The following is a 14531-nucleotide window of genomic DNA, read 5'->3' as shown; positions in this document are numbered from 1 at the left end:
ACTTGAGGCTCTTGTGGTCGGTAAAGATCTGACACTTCTACCCATACAAATAGTGCCTCCAAATCTTCAAGGCAAAAACCACGGTGGCCAACTTTAGATCATGGGTAGGGTAGTTCTTCTCATGAGTTTTCAACTTTCTAGAAGCATATGCTATCACCTTCCCATGCTGCATCAATACTGCGCCCAAATCGAGCTTCGAAGCATCGGTATACAAAACAAAATCTCCGGGCCCTGACGGCTTTGAAAAAACTGGTACTGAGATAAGAGCTTGCTTCAAAGTATCGAAGCTCTTCTGACACTCCTCGCTCCACAAAATTTAGCATTCTTCTTGGTCAATGATGTGAGTGTAACGGCAATAGAGGAGAATCCCTTAATGAACTTCTGATAATATCCTGCTAGCCCAAGAAAACTGCGGATCTCTGATGCATTCTGCGGCACAACCCAATCTCTGACTGCTGCAACTTTCGCTGGGTCTACCTCAATACCACTGCTAGAAACAATGTGGCCTAAGAACGCCACCTTCTCTAACAAAAATTTGCACTTGCTGAACTTTGCGAATAACTTGTGCTTCTGCAAGGTCTGCAGCACCGTGGTCAGATATCTGCTGTGATCCTCCTGATTCTTCGAGTAGACGAGAATGTCGTCTATGAATACTATCACAAACTGGTCAAGATACGGTTGAAATACGCGATTCATGAGATCCATGAAGATCGCTGGCGCATTCGTCAGACCGAACGGCATCACAATAAACTCATAGTGGCCATAACAAGTCCTGAAGGCAGTCTTGGAAACATCAGCATCTCTCACCCTCAACTGGTGATAACCGGAACGCAGATCTATCTTGGAGAATATCGAAGCTCCCTGCAACTGATCAAACAAATCCTCGATCCTCGGAAGTGGGTACTTGTTCTTCACTGTGACCCTGTTCAACTCCCGGTAGTCAATACAAAGTCTCGTAGAGCCATCCTTCTTCTTCACAAATAAGACTGGCGCGCCCCATGGTGAAAAACTCGGGCGAATGAACTCCTTGTCAATAAGTTCCTGAATCTGCTTCTTAAGCTCTGCCATCTCTGTCGGTGCTAGTCGGTACGGTGGTTTTGAGATCGGAACCGTACCTGGCATAAGCTCGATAGAAAACTCCACCTCTCTCTCGGGTGGCATACCAGAGACGTCTTTCGGAAAAACATCTAGAAAATCCCTGACAACTGGGACATCTGAAGCTGACCGACTGGGTGCCTCGGGGACAGATATAAAAGTTGCTAAAAACGCCCGAAACCCTCTATGCATGAGCTTCTTAGCCTTGACATAAGGAATAATGCGCGGTAAGGGAAAGTACCTGTCCGGCTCGAATAAGAACTGCGTCATTCCAGGCGGTCGGACTAGAATAGATCTCCGCTGGAAGTCAATCAAAACTCTGTTCCGCAATATCCAGTCCATCCCTAGGATGATGTCAAACTCTGGTATCGGCAACACGATCAGATCCGCATAAACAAGGTTGCCATGGAGCTCAAGATCTATGTCTCGGATCACATTGGTAGCTGCCATCTCCTTACCAGAAGGCAATACTACTGAATAGGCTACATCTAGCCCAACGGTCTTGACCTTGAGGAAATTAGCAAAGACCTCCGTAATAAATGAGTGAGTGACCCCTGAATCTATCAAGGCCTTCGTAGCGGAACCAGATATAAATATTCTCCCTGAAAGGTTGGAATACTAAGCGGAACCCAATAATCACAAGAACTAACTTATAGACATGCAAAGGTCAAAGTTCTTCTAACTTAAATTTCCCGAAAATAATACTGAGTAGAGCATGCAATCCTATCGCAATTCTAAGTTCAAGATCTCAATCCTGATTCCCAAAACATTAAATCCCAAATGTAAACTTAAAGCTTTAAATGTACCTGTCATGAGCATTGTATCTGGTTTCGTCTCCGTAGCATGGAGAGCAAATACTCTGCCTTGGGTAGGCAGATTCCTCTGAGGGCACTACAGCAACATGTGGTCTGGACTGCCACCTTGTAACACTTCCCTGAGCCAAACATACATGCTCCAGGATGGCGACGTGAGCACTTAGGGCAAACTGGGTGCTCAAAAGTCCTCGGGGCTGGGCGTCCCCGCTGCTGCTGCTGCTGACCCCTATTTCTGGCGCTTGCCCTGGCGGTCTCTCTCGATATCACGCTGATCCTGCTCTACGGCTAGAGCTTTGGAGACAGCGACCTCATAACTAGTAGGGTTAGACACCCTAACATCATGATGCAAGATTGGCCGTAGACTCACCAAGAAATTCATCAACTTGGCTTTAGCATCATTCGCGATCAGGAGCACAAAATGACAACCCCTCTCAAACTTACGGATGAACTCCGTAACAGTCAGATCACCCTGTCTCAGGCTCATGAACTCAATGGTCAACCTGGTGCGCACCTCCTCAGTGAAATATTTGGAGTAGAATACCTCCGTGAAGCGTGTCCAGCTCAGTGTAGCCAAGTTCAGGGCTACCGATGCTCCTTTCCACCATAAACGGGCATCTCCTCCGAATAAATATGTGGCACATCGGACTCTGTCTGCATCTCCAAGCTATATGAACTCGAAGATAACCTCGAGGGACTTGATCCAGCCCTCGGCAATCATGGGGTCCGTCGTCCCTGAAAACTCCTTAGGACGCATCTTCATGAATCTCTCATAGACAGCCTCGGGCCCTGTCGGCCTGGTCGCCATAGCATGGTTCCCTGCAAACTGTGCGAAGAACTGAGTCATCCCAGCTAGCATCTAGGCACTCATGTCTGGTGGAGGGGGTGGTGGAAATGGTAAGTCTCTCTCCTGCCTCTGCTCCTCCCTGTCCTCTTGGCGAGGCTCATCATTTCTAGTGCGCTCGAGAATGCGTCTAGGGGGAATATTGTTCCATACATAACCCATACGCATCCAACATGCATAATTCCATAATTTATTTAAATTTAAATAACGAACAATAAAATAAATCTGGACGTAAAATAATTCATGAAAACATGCTGTCAAATAATTCATGCTTTGAATAAAATGCGTAAATTTAAAACTTACAGACCAAAGACGTGACTTCGTGAGCTTCTCGTGGTCAGTAGTAGTACAACCCTTTACAGAACCATTGCTCTGATACCAGCTATAAAGGCCCGAAAATTCATGTTTGAAAATTTGCGGGAATATTAAAATTTTCTTTTTAAAATAATCAAAACTGCCTCATTCACAAAATCAACTGATAAATCAAGTTTAGATGTTCAAAATAGCAGCCGAAGAAATTATTACTCGCCAAAATAACAAGTTAAAGTATCCAACAACTGATAAAATGTTTGAGCATAAAAAAATGGCAAGTGCTGTAAATGAGGTCCTCGGGCTCCACTACTGCCGACCCCAAGCTAGCTCACTAGTCCCCGCCCTCGGTCCCGACCTCATCAGTATCTACAACAATCAAGTCTAGTGAGCCTAAAGACTCAGCATGCATATATCGTAAATAACGAGTAAATAATGTAATAAAGTTGCATGGGAGTAAAAATATCATGTCATGAGGCATAATGTGAAAATAACTTGTCATGAGCAATTATAATACGTGCATAACTGAACTGAAAATCAAAGTGAAAATGTTTGCTCCTTGGAGCCCTGAATAAAATAGCATGTCATAAATTTTCTGTTGAGATTATGGTCTACGGAAGTGGCCCCTGCACTGAACTGAACTGAACTGACCGGTAACTGGCGACCGGGTGTAGTAATGAACGTCTGATCAAACTAATGCCACAGTATATTGGGTGGTACATAATTGAACTGACCGGTAACTGGCGATCGGGTGAAATAATGCTCCCATGATAGTGAAATGGCCACAAGCAATATCGCATAAATCTCAAAAATGAATATTTTATATTTTTTTGCACGTAATATAATTAATTGGCATAATGAAATATCTTGTATTATTTTACCACATGGATTGGATCGTTCCCAGGCTCGCTGCAACCTAAATTTAACATGAAAAATATGCAAATGATTTTCTTGACCAAACTTAGTAATTGAATTCAAAAACGAGACAATTACGCCCAACGACTTCGTATTTAATCATGACTCCGAGCCAACCCAAACCAACACCGAACCATCATCATTTAGTCATGATTAAAATACACTTAAAATGATGAAATAATGCTCCTAAAATGACAAGGGCCGAAATTTTTGTGAATGAAGGCCAAAACATAAAACGCTCTTTCGAGAGTCAATTTGGCACATCGCACCGTAATTTCTCGTACGACCTCAAAAATGATCCGAATCACGAACGGCGAAAAACATGACCTTCCTAACTCAATGAGGCACTGTCCAGTCCAAGTCCATAGGCTAAAATCCAACCAATAACTCTAACGAGCCACTGAACCGAAGCAGCAAGTTTCTGTCCACACAAATACAGCAGCTGTGCTTTGGTTTCCTTGCGTCGTTTGCAAGGCTAATGGCCATTGGGGCTTGAACCACCAACCAGAACCTCTTACCAACATCCTAGGGTATGGTTTGAACCATGGCTAAGGGCTAAAGAGCCAACCAAGATCCACACCAACACCCACAACCGAGAGGACACATGTAGAATTTAAAAAGGGTCGAAGGGGCTGTTCTTGTTGTTTGATTTAAAAACCGATTCCACCATGGACCAAGCCTCAAAAGGGCAACTTGATCACGTCTTAGACATCACAAGGAGAGGTTCTAATTATGGCTATAGCCCTTAGGGCAACCAAGATCCGATCCATTTCCATTTTTGACAGCAATACAAAAAAATTCGAAACTCAAATAGCAAGAATGAAGAGCTGCTGTCATTTTCGGTTTCTTGTATGCATGTGGCTTGTTTGAATGGACTAACATGGCCTTGACACACCCTAGTACGTGTCTATATGCAGCCTTGGAAGCCTGGAATCGAACCAACCTGTAACTCAACAAAAACAGCAAAACCGTGAGGCATAGAGTGAAGCCAACAAAAATCTGCACTACCTTTTTGAAAATGATTCATCAATATTTCGGTTTTTGCCTTAATAAAATCATGAGTATGATGTTTCAAAATATTAATGTGGCTTGATTGAAGAGCAAAGAAGAACATATACATGCCTGGTTTCATTTTGAAAAGAAAACGAACGAAAAGCAACGACGCGGCGCGGAGGAGATTGAGCGTTTTCTTTTCTTGCTTGCTGCTCGATTATTATTCTCTAAGTGCTCTCGGTTTTCCTCACTATATCTCACGAAAATGCTCTGAATGGTACTGAATTTCGGTGGTGAGGGAGGGGGGAATGATGGTTAGGAGAGTGAGGGAGATCCAATAATAAAGGGATACAAATGGTATGACCAAGTCTCCCTCTTTTTGAATTTTTTTGAAATGGTTTGATATCAACTATTGTTGGAGGGATATAGGATGAGGTGTTGCCGATTTATTGTGTCCACCAAGGCTAGGATAATGGTCTAATAATAATTAATTAAGGGTGATTAATAAATGAAAAGATTATCATGCTAAGGGATGACAAGGAAAGGGTCAAAGGTGAGTTGGCAAAAAAAATTTGATTAATCATCTAAGGGCCGAAACTTAAACAATTAAATGGAGTGGAAATATTGTTTAGTTAGTAAATTTTTAAACCTGAAGAGCCTTACCTATCCTTTAATTAATTTAGTGAATTAACACCTCAATTAAGGAACTTAAATGAACTTATTTCCTACTCACCTCAAGTTACTAACATAATTCCTTAAACCTCCTTTTAACTTAAATCAACTTATTAGCTAGCTAAACTAAACTCTGGGAATGATTTCTAAATCTTAAATTTTATCTCAAAACTCCAACTCCAGTCCGGCCTCACTGAATTAACTGAAAAGATAAAAATTTAAACTACTGCATAAAATAATTAACTTTAAAGAAAAGAAATTAAATACTCATGCAATAAAATCATTTTAATTTAAAATATTAGAATTATGCATGGCTTATACGTAGTCTAATTTACGGGTTCTACACAGAATCTTGGCAACTCTGATCTATTTGCTATCGATTCTGAAGCTAACAATATCAATCTGTCATAACATAATCGAGGAATACAATATCAACATATACCTTAATTTAATACCCGATATAATCAGAACTCAGTCTAATTCTGTTTCGACGGCATAATTGCACAATCTCAATATACCCAGCAATACAAATATCAATAGATACCAATCTCAACTCATAATCGATAACAAACTCAATCTGATATCAAATATGTAACAACCCCCTCTCATGACATTGAAATTTAAAAAGAAAAACAAACGCGGAAGCATTTAAAATTACACGGGAAAGAACAATAAACCATTTACATCAAAAGCATTTTCAAAAATGATTTAACATAAACATTAACTTTTGTAGTATCCCAAAAGAAATCCACAAACTAACATAAGTTTTACCCCATAATTCATTTTACAAAATATGACAATATTTAAACTTCTCATGTTCACCCAAAATAGAATAAAAGTGACATGATCAAAAGTCTTTCCCATTGACTTTTATATGACTTCTTCCCCTTGGACGATCCGCTTTAATTCTTTTTGTCACCTGCATCACATGATATTAACTGGAATGAGATAAAACTCAGTAAGCAGAAAGCTATACGTAACAAGTACATATACATGTGGTTGGTTTGAAATATAGATATCGCAATGACAATAAACAATGAAGCAATGGCAATGGACGATAAATAAATAGCAATGAACAATGAATAATACCATCTTAAATGAACAATAGGTAGCAAAGCAATATAGATGGTATTTCATGGCATGAATTAAAGGAAAGGAAATGATAGTTCTGTGACCTGTGACCTGTGACCTGTGGATAGTATCTCTTTGATATATAAATATATCAAAACTGTGAGAGATACTCATAATCATGTGATTGGCCAATGACATGCATGAATTACTATCATTCCTTGGCTTTAATCATCGAAAACTTCATTGGGACATTTTAGCAAACATTTGGTAAGCAACAATAGAGTACTAGCTCCTTATCAATGGATTCAATGATATTCTTGGCTCAATGAACAAAAAACAATACATACATCAATAATCTAACAATGGAAGGAGCTAGACATCAATAAACATGGCTTATATACATATATATCATGTGAGCATTAAAAGGAAAAGCTTCTACTTACAACCAATCCAACAATATGGTGGCTATGATAAACTTGAATGATTCCTACAAACATCAACACAATAATAACCAACAATCATCAACATTACTCTAAGAAATTCATCAACACCCTTCAATCATCCAAACCCTACTTAACTCCAAAATAATAGAACCCTCACCTGGTATCTTGAAGGAATAGGTAGAAATCACTAAGAATACAACTAAAATCCTTGAACTTGGTGTAGAGATTGAAGGAGAGAAAACTAGAAAGAAAATGGCATGAATCGATTTTAAGGAAAAGGGAGAAGGTTAGAATGAAGTAGAAGCCTCTAGAATCATGTTATAAGCCTTCAATCCCTTAAAAACGTGTTTTTATAAAAAAACAATTTCGCATGTCTAGCGCCGCGGCGCCACTAATTGGCGCTGCGGCGCCTGCTATACGGCGCTGGGAGCGCCGCGGCGCTGTCTGACAGCGCCTAGGCGCCAGGGTTACGGCCCTGGCAGCGCTGCGGCGCTGCTTGCCACCTGCACTCCACAACAGTGCTCTGCGCACAGCTCCAACAAAGATCACTTCCGAAACGACTCTTCCCTTCATAATCTGGAAAAGTGGTAAACAAGAAAGTTGTAGCTCTATGTCTTGGCTTGCATCTCCAATTAGCCTCATGTCATTTGAAGGTCTGAGTGAAAGGTTATGCTCAATCTCCCAAAATGTGTCAATACAGAAGCAACGATACACATGACACACTTCGGGCAACTTTTGGCTCGTCTCCCCTAATGATTTAAACAAAACTCAAAACATGAAAGTTATAGCCTTATATCTTATCTTTCCAATGAAAGTGGTCTAACATCAATTGGATCAATATACAAAACATTATGCTAAAAACCACAACTACTGCCACATTTTTCATACCGTTTCTGCGCTTCCATTTCCTATTTGGCTTAAGATCAACTTTCTATTCTACCCAGCGCTCCACTGGGCCTGTAATGGTTCGTTACAAAATATGTATAATCTCAATCAAATCAAATCTGATAAATCATAACAATTTCATACGGTATCTGTTCTTCAATCCATTTTCGATTATACAATATCTAATATCTCAAGAACACCATATATAGATCAAATCATTATTCCTTCAATACCATGTTTTCAAACCATATCAGAACATAATAAAACTTACGTTCGTTTGAAGCTCTCGTCGATAGGAGTACGGTACTGCATTCGTATTAAAAATCGGATGGACGGATCTTTCGTAAATCACAAACTATGATTCGAGGCCTTGAAGCTTTTCCTGAAGCTTTCTCTCGTTTCCTTGCCGGTCCATTTGAAGGAATGTAACAATATATATATATCAATGCATGGCTAGAGGCAAGTGGCTTCATCCTTGTGCTGCACGTCTCGCGCATATGCGCGACCCTCCTCGGCGCATATGCGCAAGACATTCTGCCTCGACGCGTGTCTTCTCGGCAGCTCGCGCATATGTGCGCCCTCTCCCAGCGCATATGCGCGAGGTTCTCTGCCAATCTCGCGCATATGCGCGGGTCCTGGTCGTGCATATGCGCGAGGTTCTCTGCCTATTCCGCGCATATGCGCCCGGCTTGGTCGCGCGTATGCGCGAGGCTCATTCCTCGAACATAATTCACGTCTTCTTTTCGTCTTTCCCGGTCAGTTCTTTTCCGTCTATAATCACATCAATTATCAATAAATCATTTCAGATTACAATAACAAAATTCTTGGGCATTACAAGAAGTCTCTAGACAAGAATAATATATGCCCTTCTTGTACCCAAAATCGCATTTCCAAGTAGCACTTAAGCCCCGTCTAGCGCCGCGGCGCCTCCTCCTTGGCGTTGCGGCGCTGCCTCCTGTGCCCATCAGCGCTGCAGCGCCGTTCCTCTGGTGCTACGGCGCTGCTCCTGCATTACACAAACAATGCAACCCCACCTATGATACACTATAACCATAAACTTCTATTATCAATTCCATGCAATACCAATGCAACAAACCATCCAAATACATGCTCAAATCATCTATATAAACCATCAATTCAAATTCCACCATTAAACATTCACAACCATAACAACTAAAAATACCATACAATAATAACCATGAATATACAATAACCATGAATAACATCATTGACAATAGAAGGATAAGAGGTTGGGATATTACAATCTCTCCTCATAAATATTTCGTCCATGAAATTTGCTTACCATCAAATAAAATCGGATAACGTTGCTTCATCTCCTCCTCTGGTTCCCATGTGGCCTCTTCAATCACATGATTCCTCCAAAGAACTTTGACAAGACCAATTTCTTTATTCCTTAACACTTTAACTTTGCTATCAAGTATTTGAACCGGCACTTTCTCGTAGCTCAAGTTAGGTAAAAGGTCCAATGATTCGTGCCGCAGAACATGAGATGGATTAGGAAGATACTTTCAGAGCATAGAAACATGGAAAATATTGTGAACTCGATCCAAGTCCGGTGGTAATGGAAGACGATAGGCTAGGTCTCCAATCTTATCAAGAATCTCAAACGGTCCAATGTATCGAGGACTAAGTTTATCTTTCTTATCAAATCGCATAACTCCCTTGAGAGGATCTATCTTAATGAAAACATGGTAACTAACCTCGAATGCCAATGGCTGTCGTCTCACATCGGCATAACTTTTCTGTCTAGGAGCGGTCTTCATTTTCTCTTGGATCAATGCCACAACATCTGCAGTCTATTGAACCAACTCCGGGCTCAACATCTTCCTTTTACCTACTTCGTCCCAATACAAAGGAGATCGGCACTTTCTTCCATATAAATCTTCATAGAGTGCCATGCCGTTTGAAGACTGGTAGCTGTTATTATATGTGAACTCGACAAGCGGTAGTTTTGAATCCCAACTACCAGGAAAATAAATTATACAAGCCCTCAACATATCCTCAAGAATATGAATGACCCTTTCTAATTGCCCGTCGCTTTGAGGATGATAAGCCGTAGTAAAGGCTAGATTTGTTCCCAAGGCTCTATGTAAACTCTTCCAAAACACCGAGGTAAACCTTGGATCACGATATGAAACTATCGACAGTGGTATCCCATGAAGTCTCACAATCTATTGAACATAAGCCTCAGCATATTGATTCTCATTTCTATTGCGGTATAGGTAATAATTGCAACAATCGTGCAGGCTTCTGATGCTCAATCTTAACCTACTGACAGGTTAGACATTCAGAAACAAATAATATGATATCTTTCTTCATACCTGGCCACCAGTAAAGGCGTCGAAGATCTTGGTACATCTTGGTACTACCAGGGTGTACCGAATATGGCACTGTATGAGCTTCATGCTCAATCTTAACCTACTGACAGGTTAGACATTCAGAAACAAATAATAAGATATCTTTCTTCATACCTGGCCACCAGTAAAGGCGTCGAAGATCTTGGTACATCTTGGTACTACCAGGGTGTACCGAATATGGCACTGTATGAGCTTCAATAAGTACAAGTCTTCGAATGTCATCACCCAAAGGAACTCATATACTACCTCGAAAAGTTAACAAACCATCACGATTCAACCCAAACTCAGAAACCCATGTTAGCTCACTCTTTCTCTTCAATTCCAATAACTGATTATCAAACTTTTGTTCCTTCAAAATTCTATCAAACAAAGTTGAGCGAAGAACTAATGCAGATAATTGAGCTACTGTACCTGAAGATACCAGAGTTATTTCATTTCTTTGCAAATCAAGCAGCAATGGTCTCAAAATTATGGAACCCAATAAGGAACTCGACTTGCGACTCAAAGCATCTGCAACCACATTAGCTTTACCAGGATGATAGCTAATGGTGCAATCATAATCCATCACAAGTTCCAACCATCCCCACTGCAGCATATTCATTTCTTTCTATGAAAACAAATAACTTAAACTTTTGTGATCCGTAAAAATTTTACACTTCTCACCATTAAGATAGTGCCGCCAAATCTTTAAGGCAAAAACCACAGATGCCAATTCCAAATCATGAGTGGGATAATTTTTCTCGTAGTCCTTCAACAGACGAGAAGCATAAGCTATCACTTTCCCACGCTGCATCAGTACGACACCTAATCGATGCTTTGAAGCATCTATATACACAACAAAATCCTCAGTACCACAAGGGAATACTAACACAGGGGCAGAAGTCAACTTATATTTCTGTGCTTTGAATGATCTTTGGCACTCGATGGTCCATTCGAACTTGATAGACTTCCTTGTCAAGCTCGTCAGTGGCAATGCTATCTTTGAAAAATCCTCTATGAACCGTCTATAATATTCTGCCAAACCAAGAAAACTTCTAACCTCTGAAACTATCTTTGGAATAGTCCATTGCTTAATGGACTCAATTTTGGCTGGATCCACCGATATTCCCTCTTTTGAAACGATATGGCCCAAAAACGCCATCTGCTCCAACCAGAATTCGCATTTCTTTAATTTAGCATATAATTTCTTATCCCTCAATAGCTGCAACACAGTCCTTAAATGCTCACTATGGAGTTCTCGTGTCTTAGAGTAGATCAAAATGTCATCAATAAAAACAATGACAAAGTTATCCAAATAAGGCTTAAAGACACGATTCATTAAATTCATGAAAACTGAAGGAGCATTGATTAGCCCAAATGACATCACCAAAAATTCATAATGACCATACCTCGTTCTAAACGCAGTCCTCGGTATATCCTCCTTTTTCACCTTCAAATGATGATAATCGGACCGGAGGTCAATTTTCGAGAACACTGCTGCTCCTTTCAATTGATCAGAAAGGTCATCAATCCGTGGCAAAGGACATTTTTTTAAAAAAATTACCTTGTTTAGTTCTCGATAGTCAATACATAATCTCAAAGATCCATCTTTCTTTTTCACAAATAAACTGGAGCTCTCCATGGGGAGGAACTAGGACGAATGAAACCTTTATCTAATAGCTCACGCAATTGATTCTTCAATTCTTTCATCTCGGTCGGAGCCATTCTGTACGAAGCCTTAGAAATTGGGGCTGTACCTGGAATCAATTCAATAACAAACTTTACCTCTCGATCAGGTGGTAATCTAGACACCTCTTCAGCAAACAAATCAGGATAATCCTGTACCGCATCAATATCCTGCAATTGCATATTACTTTCTTTCCTCACATCCAATAATGAAGCCAGAAAACCAATACACCCCTTGTACAACAATTTAGTAGCTTGCAAACAAGAAATAATGGAATTACTCAGGGAAGAACCTAAACCAACAAACATTTCACTCTCACGATCATCGGATAAAAACTTCACTGTCTTGCCCACACAGGTCAATCACTGCATGGTAAGCAGACAACCAATCCATACCAGTATGACATCAAAGGCAACCAACGGAATAACAATTAAATCAGAAAACAATAATCTCGTATCCATCTGTACAGGACATGCCTTAAAGATACAAGTTTGCCAAATTTCATCTCCAGAAGGCAACAAAATATTGAAATGTAAATGCATGACAGAAGGTTCACCAGATAAAGAGTGCATATACACTTCAGAAATAAAAGAGTGAGTCGCACAAGTGTCAATTAATGTAAGTGCTTCCTTGCCGGATATTAAAATATTTCCTGTTTTTACCGAAGAATTTGCATTAGCACCCTCTTTTGTCATTGCGAAAATTATACCCTGTACTCTTCCTTTATCCGAAGTAAGAGGGCACTCCAGTGCCGTGTGCCCCAATTCTTTGCATTTGTAACATCGGCCGCTTCCAATCAATCATTCTCCCTTGTGTGGCTTGCCACACTTAGGACACAATGTTATCTCAGGATCCAAAGAAGACAACTGAGCTTTATTACGCGGTTCCATCTCACCTTTCCCTTTGTGGCCGCCTCGAACAAGAGCACTTGCTCCTTGACCTCTCGCTTGGAAAGTCTGTCTTCTTAACTGTCGCTCCTTCTCGATCTCCTGTTCATCATGTTCGGCAAGAAATGCTTTCTCAACAATATCTTGATATGTGACAACTTTCGACATGTGAAAATTCCTCCTAATATCTGGCCTCAGCCCATGAAGAAAATGCTCTCCTTTATCTTTATCATTTTCAGAAATAAATGTAACAAAGATGCATCCTTCCTCAAATTTAATAGTATACTCGTTGAAATTCATGGAACCTTGTCTCAGCTCAAGAAATTCTTTTACTTTTTTGGCTTTGACTTCAATTGAAAAATACTTGGCATAGAATAAATCCTTGAACTCATTCAACTTTAATTCACAAACATTAACAGTAACATTGGTGGCTTCCCACCAAATATGGGCCGCTTTCACTAGCATAAATACAGCACAACTCACTTTATCTCTATCAGTGAGCTTCAGATAATCAAATATAGCCTCCAATGACTTGACCCAATCAAGAGCAACTAGTGGATTAGGACCACCGATAAATTCAGGAGGGTACATTCGCCTGAACCGATCATAAGAACCATCTTCAGTGCTTTCCGTTCTACCTTGACCCCTTCCATGGCCACAACCCTGAGTCGTCGTGTGCATGCTCAATAACTGCTGAATCTGTTCACCTTGAACTTTTGCATGTTCTTTTAATAACTTACTGAATTCGTCCACAACTTTCGCAGTCTTATCAAAGGTAGGGGTACTATCGTCCCCTTTGGTACCTTTCCTTTTGGGAGGCATTTCATACACATAAGCTCACTTCAACATAGCTAGGAAACAATGAGATATCAATGACAATAAAATAGAATCATTTCACATTGTTAAAATCAATAGATGCAGGATAATAAACATACCGGATTGTCTTAGGTAGAAGAAGTCATATATGGTCCGAAGAATCAGCTCTGATACCAATTGAAACACCCCACTCCCATGACATTAAATTTTAAAAGAAATAACATACGCGGAAGCATTATATTTTAAAGGGAAAATAAAAAAATATATGAAACTGGTAAAGTAAAAACAATACGTTACCAAACCTTTAATGTAATCATTCCTAAAACCATCATTTAAAATATAATCAAAAGTCACCATGAAACATGTATCATTTTTACAAAATACATGATACCTATAACTACCAATGTTTTACCATACCAAAATATGTAATACATGCCAAAAGTTTTTCCCTTTCCCTTGCCATATGACTTCTTCCACCTTTAACAATCCTTTTCATTCTTTCTTATCACCTGTATTACATGATATTAACTGGAATGAGTTTATAACTCAGTAAGTAGAAAGCGAAGAACACCGATTGAATATACATAGGCTTGGGCTTTAATAACATGGCTATGGCAATGAAAGCTATATAATACCATATTCAATGAACAATAGATAACAAGGCATAATAGATGGTATTTCATGGCATGGATTAAATAAAAAAATTGATAGTCCTGTGACCTGTGACCTGTGACCTGTGACCTGT

The 14531-nt window shown here is 40.0% G+C and overlaps 2 protein-coding genes across 2 annotated transcripts; both read right to left on the bottom strand.

Annotated features, from left to right (window-relative positions):
• Window positions 1-8951: 8951 nt before the first annotated feature.
• On the bottom strand, window positions 8952-11558 carry LOC142538705 (uncharacterized). Its single transcript, XM_075644005.1, has 9 exons — window positions 11217-11558; window positions 11081-11165; window positions 10682-10927; window positions 10532-10626; window positions 10382-10478; window positions 9761-9849; window positions 9343-9565; window positions 9123-9159; window positions 8952-9045 (listed from the first exon to the last, which is right to left on the bottom strand). Exons 1-9 carry the CDS (start codon window positions 11556-11558, stop codon window positions 8952-8954), a joined length of 1308 nt encoding a protein of 435 aa, XP_075500120.1.
• A 455-nt stretch (window positions 11559-12013) lies between these two features.
• Window positions 12014-12778, bottom strand: LOC142538704 (uncharacterized). The gene is made up of 2 exons (XM_075644004.1): window positions 12479-12778; window positions 12014-12427 (listed from the first exon to the last, which is right to left on the bottom strand). The coding sequence occupies exons 1-2, from the start codon at window positions 12776-12778 to the stop codon at window positions 12014-12016; spliced, it is 714 nt and encodes a 237-aa protein (XP_075500119.1).
• Window positions 12779-14531: the final 1753 nt, after the last annotated feature.

This window comes from Primulina tabacum, chromosome 3, assembly GCF_025594145.1.
Source record: "Primulina tabacum isolate GXHZ01 chromosome 3, ASM2559414v2, whole genome shotgun sequence".
Taxonomy (NCBI): domain Eukaryota; kingdom Viridiplantae; phylum Streptophyta; class Magnoliopsida; order Lamiales; family Gesneriaceae; genus Primulina; species Primulina tabacum.
This window is presented reverse-complemented; position numbering and strand designations above follow the sequence as displayed.